Below are 21,452 nucleotides of genomic sequence, written 5' to 3'. Positions count from 1 at the left end.
GTTGATACCGGCAACAGAAAAAATCGTGACAATTATTGTTGTGTTCCGTTGTGCAATGGGAATGCTAGAATTCACATAGATTTAAGCTTCCACCATATCCCATCAGTGAAGAAGATGGAGCTTCGTAGAAAATGGATTGTTGCAATACGTCGTGATGAGGGGCTGAATTTTAAGGTAAGAAAACTGGATGACTGTTGGTGTGTTTATATTTTCTTGCAACTGAATGATGTAAGAATAAGAATTCCAAACGCAAAATAGATTCTGTCGATGAAGTAAATGATTGTATGTATGTGTGTTTTATAATGACAGGTTTCTAAAAATGTTACCCCTAGTCCCATTCCACATAACGGGGTCATCGAAAACTGGGCGTACCGCCAAGCAGCGCATTTTTATAAGAAATTATGAATTTTGCGTAGGAGTAGTAAGTACAGAAAAGGTAAAGTTATTACCTCGTTAAAAAAACAAGTAGAATGTAAATGACCACGATAGAGAAGAGAGATAGCACCAGTACAATGAAAATGATGAGAGTACAAGTTGAATGAAATTACGAGAGAGAGAGAGAGAGAGACAGAGAGAGTGGATAAGAATTAATGAAGCTGTTGATAAAACATCACTGCATAATTTCTCTTATTTACTCTGAAAAGACCTGATTTATGTGGGGCTTATTTTGCTTGCTGTTCTCCTCCAGATGGCACTGATAGTTAATCAAACCATAGCTTTGTAACTTTTGTTTTACACATTTATTTCATAGTGTGTGCATGGTGTGTGTGTGCATGACACAGTGTGTTTATGTGTATGAGAGAGAGAGAGAGAGAGCAGACAATCAGTGGAAAGCAGCCTCTGTTAAAACTCTTGTATAATTTTAAATTATAGTGAAGCTGGTAACTTTGCTAGTTATATTTTTTTGTCTCCATTATAGTTAACAAATGTTGATGAAAAGCTACATTATTATTTTATCTTCTTCAGATCCTGTGAGTTGCATATAGCATGCAAAAGTAAAATTACAGAGCTGGAGAAGAGACTGAGGAAAGCAGTAACAGAATTGGAAGAGAAGGAAAGGCAACTGCAAGATTTGAATAAAAAAATAAACATGGAGAAGCTTGGATTGAACAGATTTACAGATGATGATGAAATGATAGAATTTTACACAGTTTTTCCCACATATGAGGTTTTTATAACCTTCTTCAATAGCATCAAACCTACTGCATTTAGAATGAAGAGCTTATATTACAGCACAGGGAATGACATCAACATCAGGGGACGGCAAAAGGCAATGGACCCAGTGGATGGACTTTTCATGTTTTTGTGTAGATTGAGATGTGGATTTCCGATTGAAGATATGTCTGTTCGATTTAATATTCACAGGTATTCTGTAAGTCGGATAATAATCATGTGGACAAATTATTTGTATTTTTTACCAAGTGTTGAGCAGGTTCAAGCAAATATACCTCTCGATTTTCAACTGTCCTACCCAGGAACTAGAATTATTATTGACTGCACTGAAATATTTACAGAAAGACCCTCATCTCTAGTGCTTGCATCAAAGACTTATTCAAACTACAAAACTCACAACACCTGAAAAGGTTTGGTAGGGACAGCCCCACACGGTGCAATCACGTGTGTCTTCCTTGTACTTGGGATGCATGAGTGATGTGGAGATCACAAAGCTGTCAGGGCTTATAGATTTGTTAGAACCAGGGGACCAAATCATGGCAGATAAAGGTTTTGTTTTACATAAAGTTTTAGAAGGTACTGGTGTTTCCATTGCAACACCACACTTTCGGTGTAGGGATGGGCAGTTCACAGCTTCCCAGGTGGAAACCAATCAAAAAATTGCAAGCCTGAGGATACATGTGTAAAGATACATTAAGAGGGTGAAAGAATACAAAGTTATTACAGTCTGTGGTGCCTTTGACAATTTCTGGGTCAATAAATCAGTTGTGGACAGTAGCAAATGTACTGACTTTGTTCAAATGACCACTAATTAAACAAAAGAAATAGCATTTTGTGACATGGAAGTATCATGTAGAACTTGTGAATGAAAACAAAGATACTGAGACATTATGAAAGTACCACATACGGTTCATTTTATTGACATTTCAGTAGTTTATTTTTAGACCTTAAAATCATGCCACATTTCATTGGCATCTTGTCAAGCAAATACCTTTTAGATGTGTGAATCTTGTTCATTTTATTAACATTTCAGTAATATACAAGTTTTTTTAAAACACCTTTAGTAACATCGTGTAATATTTCAATGACATCTTGAATTTCATGCAAATACCTTTGGTAAGATGTGTGTATGTTGATATATATATATATATATATATATATATATATATATATATATATATATATACACACACACACAATTACTCAAAGGGTTCATGTGAAAATGATACACAATTCTATAATGCATCTATGTGTGACTGTTCCGGCCTATATACATATATAGTAAGCAAAACCAGCTACACTGAATTTAAAATTGACAATTTATGTAAGTAGATTTTAAAAGCAGTGCAACAAAGTCCACATTGGCAACTGACTTGCAGCCATTTTGCTTGGAGTTGTCAGAATGATTTAATAATGTAAAGGCATAGAAAATTCATTTTAATATATCTTACAAAACATTCATATGCATATATACAAACAGGAGAACGTACTAGTTGAGGTAGAATCTATAACAGAAGAGATCAAGCTTGTCCTTGACAGCTTGCCAAAATTCCCTGTCAAACAGAATAGTCTCAACATGAAAGTCATTTTCCAACCACACACAAAAATCACACCATTCCAGTCCTGTAACTGCCAACTGCATTTGAACTTGGTAGTAGTAGTTGTGGTTTGTCTTCAATTTCAAGGCATCATTAGAGACCGCAAGGTACTTCAGAGATAGTAAAGTGTCTGCAACTGGACATTTAATCTCCAACAAACCATAAGGTGAGGGGGGTCCTGTTGGGGTTGTAGACTTTACGATCAGGAGTTGCAGCAAGCCAATGACAAAATGGGCTCACAATTATGCCACTTGGGTACAGATTGACATTGTCATTCATTCTCTAGAAGAAAAAAGTTATTTTTTTTTATATAAAAACAAACCAAAATCATAAATCGCAATAATTTAAAAGGTGGTTTTGTTTCTTATTGAAATAAAATGTTCCTACACAATGGGGTGTCATTTATGCAATACAAATTATTTTTTCTTAAGCAGGTTTTACAAATTTTTGTTGTTGAAATTTCTTTTAAAAAGGATACAAATCGGATAATTTTCTTTTCTTCTTTTCTTTACAGCATACTCATTTTGTATTCCAAAAGCAATCCTAATTTAGGAAAATAGACAGCCCTGGAAAGTTTATTTGAAGAAATATGATATGGCCAAACTGTATCGTAGACAGCATTTATGCAAGATCTGAATTTCAATAATATTTTAAGTGTTGAAATATTAAAAATATTTGTGCATGTTGAATATAATTTTAATAATTTATAATATAAATATGAATGAAAATGACCTCAACAACATGTGGTGACTCGTTCTTCTTTTGTGATCTAAAACACCGTCCCTTGACAAGGCATTCATTTCCATCTCTATAAACTGAAAATAAAAGAGAAACTCAGTTTAATAAACAGATTAACATAATATCCCATACATAAAATGACAAAATGTTATATTGTTTAGACGCGATTATTCCCTATTATGTTTACTTGATCTAATGTGTGCAGTTACATACTGGGTGTTAAAATTCATCCATCTACCAACACCACAAAACTAATAATAATTATAATCAATGAACAATGAAGAAGTTCACATAAATAAGGGACCAATTTGTGTGTTTGGGGGCAGGGTGCTCTTTGATTATATATATATATATATATATATATATAGATATATATATATATATATATGAATGGATATAAAACAGCTTTGAACAAATAATCCTGCTGTTTTGTGGGTAAATATAAAAATGTCAGGTTGTGTACTTTTGATACGTATTAAAATGCAAGGTATGTACCCAAAACTATTTAAAGCGCACCACAAAGTCTCTACTGGTGAGGAAGGGGGCGTGGTTGGTTAAAAGGGCAGTTTGTGTCACTATGCACGTTTTGTAAATGTTTTATTTTGACCGCGTGTTTTGACCACAGTACTGACTGACAGCTGTACATTTAAATCAGACCTACTCAGAAAAAAAAATTATGCTTTAAATAGTTTCATTTCTATATCGTTAACTTATGTTTTGTGTGCAGTAGAGAAAAAGTACACTCAAGATAGGACGTAAATCAACTTACCTTTAAGAGAATGGACATATCCCTCACTGTAATACTTGAATCCTTTTGTCAACTGTTCATTCCCTGTTCATTCCCTGAACTGCTGGAGACACCCGTGATGAAATTCTCAACGAATGTAAAAGAAATATCTGGCAAACAGCTCAGATCGTTACTCGATGTACAGTAAGACGCCATATTTTTTTCTCAGTCTGCCTACCATAACCTCGTTTTCGCGATACATTAATATTCATGAGGATCTCATTAAGAATGGTCTATTGTAGGAGCATTATTGCAGTAGGGTATTATGTGGGAGCATTATGGTAGAAGGGTATTTATATGGGATTACTGTAAGAACATAATAGTAGTAGGGTAATCATATGGGGCTTATTGTAGGAGCATTATGGAAGTATGATATTTTGGGCTTAGTGTGAGAGCATTACGGTAGCTGAATATTCATGTCCATCTTTTGTTAAGTTCAATACTTGTCCAGTATATCCTTTTAATGTACTACTGTGATTTTTCTCAGCAAAGTTCTTTGCTAATTCAAACTATATTATTATGGCTATCAAAGTTGGTTCAACAACCTTTAATCCAATAATTTTAGTGCATTAATTGATCATGTCTACCTTATGGAAAAGTTACCAACTTATTTTTAATCTAACAATATAAGTGTCTGAACATTTTGATGTTCTTAAAATTTGCTAAAACTCTGTCCATGCTGACATTTTCTTAAATGCTCAATATTTGGTAAAGTGATATTTGTGCTCATTAATACCAGGAGACTTCTCTAAACCAAACTCTTGGTACAAATAATTTGGTCAATTCATGGAGGCAATCAGCATACACAGCTTTATAGAGGTTATCTGCATACAAACCTTTATTGGGACCAGTCTATGTGCCCAGTTTAACAAGGGTGGCCTAAGTACAAAAGGGACAGTTTAGAGAGGTTCCACTGAATAAACCAAAAGTACCTTCTTTTGCGGAGAGTAAATTAAAAGGGAGCTGACTCAAGACATCTGCTAATAATCTGGTAGCCCTTGCCCTAGTGCTCGTCTCAGTGCTAGTCAAGTACTCCCTGCAACATAAAAATTGAAAGAAAAAGATTATAAACAAAGCCACTTATATGCCTGTCCTGAAAAGTGGAGGACAGGTGAGCAATAACAACTATTTTGATTGCAAATAGAAAAATTAGTCATATTCAGGGACTATACAAGGATGTGTGATTTAGTATTTACACTAATTTCACACAAATACTCAACACAATGTGTGGAAATTGCACATGATATTTTCAAGCCCTCAGTTTATTTCTTCATTAAATTCATCATATATACAAGACCTCTCTCACCTTGTTTTCTCAAATGGATAGGGGAATTCTTCTGCAAATGGTTTGGAGAATTCCTCAATAAATGTTTTTTTTCAAGAATGGGCCCTGTTCATTGTGGTCCCTAAACCAGCAGTTAAATATATTTCATGCCCAGAAAATGTCTTCTTAAAAGGAGTCTTTTGCAGCCGAGTGACACTTCTGAATAAAAAGCATACCCCCCAGCAAAAAGACTTAATTTAAGCCAAGTTGCAGAGAGAATTAAACTTAATTTAACTTCATAAATAGAGTGACATGAATGGTAAATTACATACCATGTCTGTGTTTAATATTCCTCTGTGTAGACATTAGAAGTATCAGTCCAATGAATGGTACATTATATGCCATGCCTGTGTTTAACTGTCCTCTGTGTAATCATTAGAAAAATATGGTAGACACAAGAGTAAAATGAATGGTATATTACAAGCCATGTCTGTGTTTGATAGTCCTCTGTGTAGGCATTAGAATATGGTTGACATGTAACATGAATGGTACATTACATACCATGCCTGTGTTAAACAGTAATCTGTGTAAGCATTATATGGTTGACACAAGAGTAAAATGAATGGTACATTACAAGCCCTGTCTGTTTTTGACAGTCCTCTGTGTAGGCATTAGAATATGGTTGACATGTAACATGAATGGTACATTACATACCATGCCTGTGTTAAACAGTAATCTGTGTAAGCATTATATGGTTGACACAAGAGTAAAATGAATGGTACATTACAAGCCCTGTCTGTGTTTGACAGTCCTCTGTGTAGGCATTAGAATATGGTTGACATGTAACATGAATGGTACATTACATACCATGCCTGTGTTAAACAGTAATCTGTGTAAGCATTAGAATTATATGGTTGACACAAGAGTAAAATGAATGGTACATTACAAGCCCTGTGTTTGACAGTCCTCTGTGTAGGCATTATAATATGGTTGAAATGTAACATGAATGGTACATTATATGCCATGTCTGTGTTTGACAGTCCTCTATGTAGGCTTTAGAATATGGTTGACATGTAACATGAATGGTACATTACATACCATGCCTGTGTTAAACAGTAATCTGTGTAAGCATTAGAATTATATGGTTGACACAAGAGTAAAATGAATGGTACATTACAAGCCCTGTGTTTGACAGTCCTCTGTGTAGGCATTAGAATATGGTTGACATGTAACATGAATGGTACATTATATGCCATGCTTGTGTTAAACAGTAATCTGTGTAAGCATTATAATTATATGGTTGACACAAGAGTAAAATGAATGGTACATTACAAGCCCTGTCTGTGTTTGACAGTCCTCTATGTAGGCCTTAGAATATGGTTGACATGTAACATGAATGGTACATTACATACCATGTTTGTGTTAAACAGTAATCTGTGTAAGCATTATAATTATATGGTTGACACAAGAGTAAAATGAATGGTACATTACAAGCCCTGTCTGTGTTTGACAGTCCTCTGTGTAGGCATTATAATATGGTTGAAATGTAACATGAATAGTACATTACATGCCATGTCTGTGTTTGACAGTCCTCTATGTAGGCTTTAGAATATGGTTGACATGTAACATGAATGGTACATTACATACCACGCCTGTGTTAAACAGTAATCTGTGTAAGCATTAGAATTATATGGTTGACACAAGAGTAAAATGAATGGTACATTACAAGCCCTGTCTGTGTTTGACAGTCCTCTGTGTAGGCATTAGAATATGGTTGACATGTAACATGAATGGTACATTACATACCATACCTGTGTTAAACAGTAATCTGTGTAAGCATTATATGGTTGACACAAGAGTAAAATGAATGGTACATTACAAGCCCTGTCTGTGTTTGACAGTCCTCTGTGTTGGCATTAGAATATGGTTGACATGTAACATGAATGGTACATTACATACCATACCTGTGTTAAACAGTAATCTGTGTAAGCATTATATGGTTGACACAAGAGTAAAATGAATGGTACATTACAAGCCCTGTCTGTGTTTGACAGTCCTCTGTGTAGGCATTAGAATATGGTTGACATGTAACATGAATGGTACATTACATACCATACCTGTGTTAAACAGTAATCTGTGTAAGCATTATATGGTTGACACAAGAGTAAAATGAATGGTACATTACAAGCCCTGTGTGTGTTTGACAGTCCTCTGTGTAGGCATTAGAATATGGTTGACATGTAACATGAATGGTTCTATATACCATGCTTGTGTTAAACAGTAATCTGTGTAAGCATTATATGGTTGACACAAGAGCAAAATGAATGGTACATTACAAGCCATGGCTGTGTTTGACAGACCTCTGTGTAGGCATTAGAATAATATGGTTGACTCTGGAGATATCTAACTGATGAGTCTCAGTGACCTTGACTTTTGGTCATAGTATGCAGTCTTAACTAATCTTACTATGAGAGAATCATTGTTTTCTTATTAGACTTAACATGACCTTAATATCTGGTCTAGAGACCCCAAAATCAAGAGGTTACTTTATTACCCTTTGTGCAAGCCATCCACAAAAGTTGTTCACTGAACTTGCTCTGCAAAAAGAGTCACCAGTACTGTGAAAATCCATTTTTCTTTACATCACAGCAGCAATGAGTTTGACCTTTTGAACTTCAAATCTATATTCCTCTTCCAAATAAAAAGTGCAAGCACTCCACAAACTAGAAAGAAATGGGCCAAGATTTTCTTTCCTTCCCTGAAGCTATGATCATATAGAAATCATTTTACTTCTTTTAGTTACAATGTAGCTGACATTTTTTTCACTCCAAAACTAATATGCTTTTCCTCACTCAATATCTGTGATAAGCGTAAATATATACAATCTTAAGTGAATGCACATTGTTGAGAAACAAAATTTGTGTGGATACCATATTTCATTGTTCAGCCAGTGATCTTGACCCTTAAACTCATGAATTATTAGGCTTCTACGTCACTGTAAGTGCAAGTCATCCACAAAGTGTGGAATCCATTTTTCTTCTCTGACTATGGCACTGAGTTCTGTCCTTTTCACCCCAAATATGTTGGTTGTTCTCCTTGCTTCAGCTGCCAACCATCCCCAAATCTGACGGTTGTTCTCCTTGCCTCAGCTGCCAACCATCCCCAAATATGAAGGTTGTTCTTGCCTCAGCTGCCAACCATCTTCAAATATGATAGGTGTTCTCCTTGCCTCAGCTTCCAACCATCCCCAAATCTGATGGTTGTTCTTCTTGCCTCAGCTGCCAACCATCCCCAAATATGATGATAGTTCTCTTTGCCTCAGCTGCCAACCATCCCCAAATCTGAAGGGTGTTCTCCTTGCCTCAGCTGCCAACCATCCCCAAATCTGATGGTTGTTCTCCTTGCCTCAGCTGCCAACCATCCCCAAATATGAAGGTTGTTCTCCTTGCCTCAGCTGCCAACCATCCTCAAATATGATAGGTGTTCTCCTTGCCTCAGTTGCCAACCATCCCCAAATCTGATGGTTGTTCTTCTTGCCTCAGCTGCCAACCATCCCCAAATATGATGATAGTTCTCTTTACCTCAGCTGCCAACCATCCCCAAATCTGAAGGGTGTTCTCCTTGCCTCAGCTGCCAACCATCTCCAAATCTGAAGGATGTTCTCCTTGCCTCAGCTGCCAACCATCCCCAAATATGATGATAGTTCTCTTTGCCTCAGCTGCCAACCATCCCCAAATCTGATGGGTGTTCTCCTTGCCTCAGCTGCCAACCATCCCCAAATCTGAAGGGTGTTCTCCTTGCCTCAGCTGCCAACCATCCCCAAATATGATGATAGTTCTCTTTGCCTCAGCTGCCAACCATCCCCAAATCTGAAGGGTGTTCTCCTTGCCTCAGCTGCCAACCATCCCCAAATCTGAAGGGTGTTCTCCTTGCCTCAGCTGCCAACCATCCACGAAATTTTGTTCAGGTGCTAATGTGGAACCATTTTTTGCAAGAATTTTTTTCTCCTTTCAGCTGCAGTGACCTTGACCTTTGACCCAAAAATGGATAGGCTTCTTCATTACTCCAAATGCAAGCTATTTAAAAAGTCTGATAATGGTGGAGAACTCATGTTACTGTGTGGAAATACAGAAAAAAAAAGATTGATGTACAGACGTCATATGTTCAAGGTGGGCACATAAAAAATGGAGACATAGAATCAGTGTCCTGAGTCCCTATTTCCCAAAAAGAACCTCAGAATAATGACTCATACATTTATATTTTATAAACTATAACATGTATTTACTCAAAGTAAACTCAAAACAATCAGTCCAAAACAACTTATGATACTGTACACCTTGAACATGCACAGGTAAAAGGTGAAATTTAAACATTATAATAAAGAATAATGGGTACACTGCAGCTGAGAAAAAATTAAACAATTTCATATTTAATTTTACAGAGAAACTGTATCTGTCACAAGGATTATCTGTATCTGGATCAGTGATGAGAAGATATCTGTGTTCTGTAACAAAAGCTATAATGAACAATGAAGTGACATCATTTGCACAAGCCATTTAAAGTTCAATCTACATTTAGTAACATCAGTCATATCCAATTATAGATGAACAAGACTTGTACAAAAATTAAAACAAGCTTTCATGCCAGAATGTTTTTTGTCAAACATTGTAAAATTCTGTTCAGTGGTTTGTCGGAACAAGTTTGTTTTAAAGTTTTCCTATTTTTTTAATGCCAGCCACATTTGATCATGGATCAACACCATTTGTACAGATTTAAAAGGCTTTCATACCTGAAAGCTATGTCAAATTTCACCAAATACTGTTTAGTGGTTAGTGAGAACAAGTCACTAAAAGGATTTTCTATTTTATCAGTGAGCAACTTTTCAATTTTATCAGTGAGCGACATTCATTTTGATGGTAGACTGGCATCATTTGTACTTGGTAGATTGGCATCACTTAAATTTCACCTAATACTGTTTAGTGGTTTGTGAGAACAAGTCGTTAAAAGGATTTTGTATTTTACCAGTGAGCGATATTCATATTGATGGTAGATTGGAATCATTTGTACATGGCAGACTGACATCATCTGTACATGGTAGATTGGCATCATTTGTACATGATAGGTTGGCATCATCTGTACATGGCAGATTGGCATCATTTGTACATGGTAGATTGGCATCATCTGGACATGGTAGATTGGCATCATTTGTACATGATAGACTGGCATTAACTGTACACAGCAGATTGGCATCAATATTGTACATGGTAGATTGGCATCATTTGTACATGGTAGATTAGCATCAATGATCATCTTGTACATGGTACATGTAGATTGGCATCATTTGTACTGGTACATGGCAGATTGGCATCATTTGTACATGGTAGATTGACATTATTTGTATATGGCAGATTGGCATCATCTGTACAAATTAAAAGTCTCCATCCCCAAATACTTTTTTTTTGCCAATTCTGATCAACAGTAGAAAGTCATAAAATGGTTTTTCAATTTGATCATGCAGAAGCATCATCTGTACAATATGGAAAGTAATTGTGCTGGAATACCTTCAGTCAAAGTTGGTCAAATTCTGCTAAACATTTTCTTACAACAAGTATTTGAAAGCTTGTATTACTGTTAGTAATGGTGGCCATTTTGATGGCTGATCAGTATAATTTTTTCTACAAGACTGAAAGGCATTTCTGCCAAGATGTTTTTAGTTCAAATTCTATTTTTAGCAAAAATGTCTTTTAAAGGTGTTTTATTTTGGGTAATCATAAGTATCATTTGTATAAAACTGAAAGCCTTCATATGATCTCTTTCTGTAAAATCTTGCCATTTTCTGTCAAGAAGCTTTGAAAAATAATTCAATTAAAGGTTTTTCTATTGTTAGTAATGGCAGAGCAGCAGCATTTTGATAAACTTGAAAAGTTTTCTTCATGCAAAGATACTTTTAATGAAAATTTCATTTGCAGCAATGCTGATTATTTCTGATTGTGGACTGGTATCATTTGAACAAACCTACTTTCTTTGAGATTTGATCAATTTCTCCTAAGTGGTTTTGAGAAGAATTCAAATTTTTAAAAAATATATTTAGTAATGGTTGACATTTCTAAACACGATTCAGCATCATTTTGTACAAAATTCAAAGCTGTCAAAGCCAGGATGCTGTCAATTATTGGTCAGATTCAGTTTAGTTGATTTTGAAATGAGGTCATTTAAGTTTTTCAGTTTTCAGTAACAGTGGCCATAATTAATGCTAGATCAGCATAACTTTGGAATAAATTTTAAGACGGTCAGGCCAGAATGCTTTCTGTCAAATTTGATCAAGTCCTGTTTACCTGGCTCTGAGAAAATGTTCTTAAAAGTTTTTTGGTTTTTTTTTAAATGGCTTTATTTACCACCTTGTCAAAGGACCAGACCTCAACTTCATCATCCCAATTTAGAAAAAGGTATTAGCCTGGTAGAAGATGTTAGTAGCTCTTCTCACTTGAACTCCTGTTGGAGTCAATGAGGATTGAAAGAACATTATTGACTATCATTCACTGAATCAGGGATTGGATTGGCATCAGTGCACCTTGTGCCACATCCCATACTTCAGAGTGGTTAAGAGTGGGGCAACAGGATCGTCTGTCTGCCCTAGATGATGTGAAACCTTTAGCCTTCTGATTTGATGTGATCTGGTGAGGAGGTAATGGTGCGAGATGAGCTGCATCCTCACCTCAACTGTGTATGTGAGACTCATACCTGTCCCAGTACCATGAGATCATTGAGTGATAATCAGACAATACCGTATTACGAGTCTTTGCTCTTAAAATAAGTAAAAGAAAATAGAAGACAACAAGCTTTGTAAAATTTAACAAATAATTTCTTTCCCTAGAATACAAAGTGAAAAATGAGAAAAAAATAACATATGGTATTGTGAATTAAATCCAAATTGTAATCTAAGAATTAAAACACATGTCCTATCATAGAAAATTTCAGAGTGAATCACAGTTCAAAGCCCAGTGAAATTCAAGATGGAAGGCAATGACATCTGTAATAACCTACAAAGTGCAGATGTGTCAACAGTCTCTTGTTTAATCACAGAAAATATTATTCCAGGTTTGAATTCCGTATAAATTCCAGTAAATGTCTTTGTCCAAGAATTATCAGAGCACTTTTGTATTTTCAGGGAAAACAATCACTTGAATACAATAATCTGAACAAAAGTAAAATTCAGCCTAAACTGGTCACAACATAGTACAACTTAACGTGTCAAATGTTTTTAGCCAGGCTGACTAACTTTTATCAATACATTAGTTATTATGACTAATTAAGATGCAAAACGGATTCCCTGATGAGGGTCAGTAGTTCATCCTTCTGAAAAACAGAAGTTTACTAATTGACACCTGCTTGATGTCGTGTAGTCCAGGTATGACCTTAACGATTCTTACTCTGAGAAAGTCAATAAAAAAATAAAAATTAAAATTGTTTACCTAAACTATCACTGATTTTGAAACAAGGTCAGCAACTAGTTACAATGTTTCTAATATTAGTTGGTTACATCGAAAATAAAAATAAAAATTGAAAAACCTTTTTAAAAATACATTCTGGACAATGTCAAATCCAATAAACAATGTTATATTACAATAGCATGTAATGGAATAAAAAAAATTAAAACAAATAATCAAACGATTAAATTAAATATACAAAATAGTATCCTCAACCAAGTAATTGCTCAGCTAAGGTGTAGTGCTGATCCTTCCCATCTGAGAGGTGCAACATACTACCCTTAAAATGTTGGAAGCAGTGCATCACCTCCAGTGTGGATGTTGGCAACAAGCTTCCCTGGACAAGAGATGTGTGGAGCACCACATCCCTAATGGAGGAAGAAACACACCTGTGCAGTGCTCCACTTCCTTAATGGGAGAGAGAACATGCCTGTATGGCACTCCACCTCCATAATGGGAGGGAGCAACATGTTTGTATAGTGCTCAACCTCCTTATCTGGAGAAAGCACCACACTTTCTTTCCTGTGGAGCTCTACCTTCCTAATAGGAGGCTCCTGACTGGGACAGGAGCAACATGCTTGTGTGATGCTCTACCTCCCTAATCATTGGAGGAAGCAACATGCTTGTCAGATGCTCTACCTCCCTAATGGGAGGAAGCAACATGCTGATAACATGTTCAGTCCTTACTTCTGGAGGGCCCTCAAATGCTTGCAGAGAAAAATGGCACCATAAACTCCTGGGACCCTTAAATATTTTTTACGAGCTGAAGAACCAGTCTTTTTGCAGTGTGTGAAGCAAAATGTACAATGATTTTCATGTGGACATACTGAACATACAAAGTAATCTGGTGAGTGTCCCAAGGACCCTCTCAAGCTACACTTATCAACAGGCTGTTGTTTCCATAATTGTTCCCTGAAATAAATGTTCAACCTGAAAGAGAATAATAATAATATTTTATTATTTGCTCCACATGAATCTCACCTGTTTGTACGTACTTTGTGTTATATACATCCCAGTGGTTTTTTAAAAAACATACAAGGTTGTTATCAGAATTAAATTTAATTAAAAGAGATCAATAATAATAATAACAATAATGTTTAATTATTTTCACATGTGAAACAACCTGTTTGTATCACATGCTATATACACATCAGTGAATTTCCACCTCACCTGTTTGTACTGTGCTAAATACACCTCCATGGTAAACAAAGAAGGAACAAGTGCACATACTCTAACACTCCTTTTAAAATGGAAGATGTTTGTTTGTGCAATTTTTATTGTATATGCAGAGACATACAACACATCACAAGTAGATTAAAATACAATGGTGTAAATAAACAAAAACACTAAACACTATGTTTACGCAATTACTGATTAACAGAATTATGAATTCCTATTCACTGTTTAGGCTGGTCTTATGCTGTGTTAACACATAAGACTTACATGTGAATCAACTGTATTTGACAAATAAGAGGGGTGTACCCTAACTGCTAAAGGGTGAGATATAACATGGTAACCCCAAAAGACCTTTCCAGAACTAATTACTGAAAACAGCTGTGGTTACTTACTTAAGAACAAAAGATGAGATGGATGAATGTAACACTAGATGAAATATAAATGAAGGGAGAACCAAATATAGTTTAAACTCACAAAAGGCAACTTTTCTCTGGTCACAATTAAATGACAGTACCATTAACATGGCATCCATGAAAAAGATGAATGTTTCTGAGCAGGCATGGCAGATGTGCAAGTGCACTGGTGTTTACTTACAATTCTCCACTCTGAGGACGAATTTTTGTCTGATTGCTAGCAGACATCACCAAGTTTATTTCATATTTCATCTTCAAAAATATGAAGAGAGGTTTTATTCCTTGATAACTTTCACCTCTCTTCAATAGTACTGAGTAACCTACTGTATAGGTTACCAATCTTTGCAAAGAAATGGATATATTTTCACAAGTCTAACAAGAATAGCATTTTCACATGCCTAACAAGAATAATATCTTCACATGCCTAACAAGATTAACATCATCACATGTCTAACAAGATTAATATCATCACATGTCTAACAAGATTAATATCATCATATGTCTAACAAGATTAATATCTTCACATGCCTAACAAGATTAACATCATCACATGCCTAACAAGATTAACATCATCACATGTCTAACAAGATTAATATCATCATATGTCTAACAAGATTAATATCTTCACATGCCTAACAAGATTAATATCATCTCATGCCTAACAAGATTAACATCATCACATGCCTAACAAGATTAACCTCATCACAAGTCTAACAAGATTAATATCATCTCATGCCTAACAAGATTAACATCATCACAAGTCTAACAAGATTAATATCATCTCATGCCTAACAAGATTAATATCATCACATGCCTAACAAGATTAATATCTTCACATGTCTAACAAGATTAATATCTTCACATGCCTAACAAGAATGTCTTTTTTTTTATATGACATGCATCTGGCTCCAAGTTTTATTAATTATTAATATGCCTGTTTTAAGCAATTGCTTTCAACAGATTATCTTTTCATTGCTCTATACTCATTTCAGTTTTCCTATCACTTTTCCATATTCTGATGGGGAAGAAATGTCACTTGGTGCTGAACTTTGCATCCTGCATAGACCCTGTTATATTATACAATTTTACATCATACTTTATGGTATCATCTACAATGATACATACCCAAGGCTTTCTACTAGTTCTAGGAGAGTCTGTTCTTTCTTTAATATGCCTGTCAATAGAAAAAATGAAATTAGTTAAACTTTGGTATACTCTATGAAAGTGTAATTTATCTTGCCAAAACTGCAGGGCTGAGCAAATCCCATAGCCCGACGTCCCAGACTAGTCATTTTTGAAGTCGGGCAAGAAAAATTTTACAAGTCACTACTCCGGGACAAGTGCTTTTTAAAAAAGTCGGGCTAGTCCTTATTATCGTGCTTTAATCACTATATCTACCTTTATTTGGCCAAACATTCCCTCCGAGTGTACTGAATACTTGATTCTACCCCTCTTCGTGTATACATTTACATCCCGTTACGGCTTGACTGCGTATTGGGCTAAGCAACCAAATTATCAGCAAATCAAAACGATTCAAACAGAAAGCCAGTATGTTCAATTAGCAGCGTTGTAAGCGGTTTTGTTGCAATCAGTTTACTCAATCTAGATCATAACGAGCGGCTCACTATGATTTTAATCCAGCGAGTCAGTGTAATTAAATTAATGAAAGGTACTTTACCGACATCAGTGTTGGTTTCCTTTATGAACTGATTAAATGACAGTAATGATTCTTTAATTTATAATTGATTATACAGATGATTAACTTCCACGTGCGATACTGTGTTTGAAGCAAAACAATTATGCTAATTAATGAGCTGTTTCAGTTCATATTTAAAAGAGAAAATTGATGTTATGATCACTTTAGAAGTAGTTGTCAGGCAAGGTGATAGTTACTCTGTGGATAAAATGAGTTTGCTAAATTATTTTCACAAGGAAGGTAATAACGGCGATTCGGAGAAGGTACATTTTTTTGAAAATGGAGGGATAAAATGTACATGGACATATCTTCAAATCCATCAGCTAAAACATATATACATGAACCTGAAGAAGCCAAATGTATAACAACCAATGTTTTAGAAACATTAAATTCTTTTAAAAAATAATTATGTTGTATATTATTTTTTTTTTCTTCTATGTATTAAGTAAATATGTCTCATCAAATCTCGGCAAGTAATTACCATTTTGGGACCAGTGAAAAGTAAGGTGGCACTAGTGAAGAGAAAGGTGGGACTAGTAAATTTTCTGAAACCACTTGTCCTGGACTAGTGGTTGAAAAAAAAATTTGCTCAGCCCTGAACTGATAAATGTTATCATGGCCTTGAATCTGATATCATATATGCCTTATCATGGCCTTTGGCCTTGATCCTGATATCACAGATGAAGATCAGTGAACAGTCTATGATGGGTCAATATAGAAATTTTAATTAATTCTATAAGTAATTTTTCTTGTTTAAAAGATTCAGTTTTTTGAAGTGGTATTATTCAAGCTATTCTTCACATATATCCTGATATAGGGTTAAATAGTAAAATCCAGTCATACTTGTCAAATATATCCCAAAATTGGGTTAAAGGTTACAATCCAGTCATACTTGTCAATTATATCCCAAAATTGGGTTAAATGGTACAATCCAGTCATATTTGTCATATATTTATATCCCAGAATTGGGTTAAATGGTACAATCCAGTCATATTTGTCATATATTTATATCCCAGAATTGGGTTAAATGGTACAATCCAGTCATACATTTTTAAGTTATCAAGCCCGTACAGCTAAGAAATACAAAAATGAACACAACAACCTATGACTTGATTGCAAGGCAATTAGGTCTGGTTTCAAAACTTGCTATTAAAAGTGCAGATATGCTGGTGGTCAAATGTAAACCATTTTATAGCAAAAAGTGTAATGATGTTAACACCTTTTCAATGCCAACTTTCAGGCAAAAGAATAGTAAATTTTTTAGAGATGGCTATAGTGCCATGCTGGTGGTCGGATAAGTATCATTTTTATATGGCTATGGTACCGTATTGATGGTCATAATAAGTATCATTTTTAGATGGCTGTGGTACCCTGTTGATGATTTATGATAAAAGCTCAAAACCAATAAAACCACTTAAGGGGAATCAGCCAGAGTTCAAATCAAAGGTCAAAACTGGGAACCTGACATTATAACAAGAAAACACAACAAAAGGTCATACTCAGTCCACACCAAAGATGGTACCATTTATGGTTGCAATAGACTTCAGCTCATGAAAACTTATGAAACACACCCCTTGCAATGTAATATAAATGTGCCCTTCTCTCAGACTGCAAACACAATGTGTATAGCTGTAACAGTTCCCACAAATGCCTGTAAATCAATTTCACAATCAATGGTATCTCAATGTTTCAGCCAAAGTACACCTGAGCCTGATACAACAATCCCACAAGATTGTCAGCAAATAGGATAATATACACATTCTGGAAGGCTAGTATAACCAAAGATAAGAGTCAGTGTAATATCAGTTCTTAAAACCTGTACATATCCTGGATAAGAAACAGTTGTGAAATCCTGTACTCAATCAATGATAAGAGAGACTCAGCTAATAGAACAGTCATTAGTGTAGCACAATGTATGGTTTTGTTGATAAACACAGATGGTGATTCAAGATAAAGACCAGCAGTATACATTAAATGGCAATCAAACAAGCAACAGGATCTTTAAAAAATGTACAATGCATTCTCAGTCTGTCTCAGAGATTTATTCGTTGATTGTTGTAATCAATGTTATCAAAGATGCACTGGATTTTGATATATTACTTATAATGGCTCATAATTAATTTTGACAGTTGATTAAAAGTTTAGTGAAACCTTTTCTTTGCAAGAAGAGAGATGTAACATTATACATGTGTAACTGACCAATCAAAATCCTCTGTGCACGAGTCATAGTTCCACTGGTACTATCTAAAGACGTCTGCCTCTTTGATACTACTCTGTGTTAAGACCTCACAGTTGTCGTTTGCATATATTAAAGTTATTGATAGTTAGAACATGGTCTCTCATCTTATTTTTTAACACAATAACACAACAATAAAGATGTATTGTACTACAAGAAACAGCTTTATCATATTTATTTCATTAAATTATGTGGGGTGAAGTTTTTATATAACAAAAACTAAACACAAATTGTAGTTATTCCATTTCATCCCCATCTCCCAATCGATTTAGTTGGAGATTTGACGCCAAGCAGCATTTATGAAACAGACGTAACTTATTTTTTAAAATATTTTTCTTGGATGCATATTCACTGAAAATTTAGTTGTAAAAGCTGGTACGTTATCATTAGCCTCTCTCTCTCTCTCTCGCATAACACAGAGGCTCGTATCGTTGCTTAAAACTGATATGTCATACATGTACTATATAATAAGTAGTTATTATATAGTACATGTATGACACGTCAGTTTTAAGCAACGATACAAGCCCGTGTCGCATAACCGTAAATCAATGTAAATTACATAACAATAAGTGCATGCAAATGCAAAACAAATTGGGTCACATAGAAGTTGCTTCATTTTAGAAATTAAATGAACTGTTAAAAATATCAATATAGAATGTGCACCATTTGCCAGTTCAGAAGATGCCGAATCTTTATGGTCATTGACGAAACTGGCGACAGCATTATTCAGTATGGGCGCAGCCATTTTTAAGTTCTGCAAAAATAAAATATCAATCTGAGCATCCTCGGCTTTTCCCCTAAAACAAATATTGGCGTGTAAGAAAGTAGTCAGAATGCAGCGCTAAATTGCGACAATGGGGGCGCTCTACAAATATCGGTCTCTCCCTAAACATCCCAAGACACCACAGGACACCCCAAGACTCTCCAAGAACACCCCAATATTACATATATTCGCACCAAAGCTCGCAAAAACGTACCAAGAAGCGAAAAAATAATATGTTAATAATTGTCAAAATAAAGGAATGGAGGAATAGTTAAAGTGAGATAAACAAATAATTTTATATAAAATAAATTTGCTACTTTGTTTAACTTATTTAACGTCTTATTTGTGGTATTGCTAATTATTTATTAATATTGATAAATATTCACGTTACTGTACCGGAACACTCTTCTTCAAAACGGGAGTTATTTCCCTTGGCAACTCCTGACCTCACAACTTTTCCTGTTACACAAAATATCGCTAAATATTCGCAGTTTTTGTTTGGTTTCTTTTTTTTGGGGGGGGGAGATTTTTTTGCTGTTGTTGAAATCTAAAGTAGGTATTTTGTAACGTTTTAGGTGTTCTTGGAGAGTCTTGGGGTGTTTAGTGAGACCCCTACAAATATTAGGCCCAATACCAACTTCTGAGATAGTGATGGGTGCATGGTGACGTTAAATTTGCAGCATGCACAGTAGAGAGAATGTTGGTATACCTCTTGTGTTACTTTCATTTACTTTAGCTGAAATTTCTTTGGACATTGTACTTGTGGAAATTGTACATGATCTAAGCACACATCTAACTAAAATGCAGTTACTAAAATAGGTAAGATTAATTTTGCCAGACAAGACAATGCAAACTTCTGAAAGTCCAATGAATGAATTAAAAATTTTATATAATGTATTAAAAAAGGTTATCTTTTTATACAATTTACCTCTAAAATATAGGAAGTAAAAATAACTAAGCAGACCGATTTTTTTTTTTTTTTTTTTTTTTTTTTTTTTTTTTTGTTTTGGTGGAGATGCACATCTAAAATAAGGCCAACAGATGTACTCTATAATCCATATTACACCCATCAATCATACACCAAAATAAATGGAATTAAAGGTTTCTTGAAAAATACCTAAACTATACAATTTTTTTTTTTTCAATAGCCAGTATAACCAGTGAGGACACTAAATAACACAAAACGAGATAAAATACGGAAATGCAAACATGCAGCAGAAGGCAAGTTAAATCCGGGTAATTTTCTTGACAGAGGAAAAGTTAAGTAATTGTTAGCAAAATTAGAGCATTGAATGCATTCCATGTGGCTTAAAATATGTCTTCTTCACTTTAAAAAACGAGAAAAACATGGAAAAAAGGTTGAATAATTGGGAAAAGTTCATTTTAGACGATTTTATAGTGCAGCCCTAAATCATATTAGTTTCTATCAAACAAGGGGGAGCTGAGCAGTATTTATTTTAATGGGAAGTGGTCCTGATCCAATGCAATATACTCAGTTGAGAAATGACTACGTGTACTAGAATATGGTCACGTGGCAAGGGGAGAGGGTCTGCTAAGATTATTTTTTTTAGTTGTCAAAATCTTGAATATTAAATGTTAAAGTACATATATACTGTAATCTTGGCGAGGATTTTGTTGTTGGTACTTTCATACTATACACGGTCATTATATATCTATATTCTTACGATTCATCCTTTATCTTAGCTGTCCAGTCAAGTACAACCGAGTGACTTCATGACATGAATGTGTTATAAATGGAAAAAATGTAAATAATTCGTATTTAAAAAACAACAACTTAAATCTAATTTTAGTTTCCATTTTTATAATTATTCAATCACATACAAATTATAATACATTCGTCTTCACGATTTTCGTAGTCAAAATAAGTGTATATAGGTTTTTCAGAGTATTTCGGTGTGTCTAGTAACCCATCTAAAAATCCTTTGACAAAGTAACAATTTAAACATTCTCGGATTTTACTGTCTCAACGTAAGTGATGTATTACAGCAGAGGCGAATTACCAATCAGATCGAGTGGACGTGTATTTGTACAACTATTTCCAATGTTACTTCGCAACTTGACGGAAATGACCGAGCGATGTTCCGGTCTTAATATTCCTAT

General features: G+C 34.9%; 1 protein-coding gene and 1 long non-coding RNA gene across 2 annotated transcripts in view; both read right to left on the bottom strand.

The window, feature by feature from the left end:
• LOC149794792 (MMS19 nucleotide excision repair protein homolog) overlaps nt 1-19,434 on the bottom strand; it is a 128,110-nt gene extending 108,676 nt beyond the window's left edge. The window contains exons 1-3 of the mRNA XM_089964444.1: nt 19,232-19,434; nt 15,762-15,810; nt 5,229-5,332 (exon numbers count right to left, since the gene is read on the bottom strand). Of these exons, the coding sequence (XP_089820570.1) occupies nt 5,229-5,332; nt 15,762-15,810; nt 19,232-19,313 (235 nt within the window). The 5' untranslated portion in view covers nt 19,314-19,434. The remainder of the gene's footprint in view (nt 1-5,228; nt 5,333-15,761; nt 15,811-19,231) is intronic.
• LOC149794793 (uncharacterized) lies at nt 1,625-4,463 on the bottom strand. Its single transcript, XR_016422064.1, has 3 exons — nt 4,279-4,463; nt 3,504-3,586; nt 1,625-3,053 (listed from the first exon to the last, which is right to left on the bottom strand). It is a non-coding gene; the product is annotated as an uncharacterized LOC149794793 (long non-coding RNA).
• Nucleotides 19,435-21,452: the final 2,018 nt, after the last annotated feature.

The sequence above is a fragment of the Sinohyriopsis cumingii genome, chromosome 7 (assembly GCF_028554795.1).
Source record: "Sinohyriopsis cumingii isolate HCF-2022 chromosome 7, ASM2855479v2, whole genome shotgun sequence".
Lineage (NCBI taxonomy): Eukaryota > Metazoa > Mollusca > Bivalvia > Unionida > Unionidae > Sinohyriopsis > Sinohyriopsis cumingii.
Note: the sequence above shows the minus strand (reverse complement) of the source record. Positions and strands in the feature narration are given on the sequence as shown.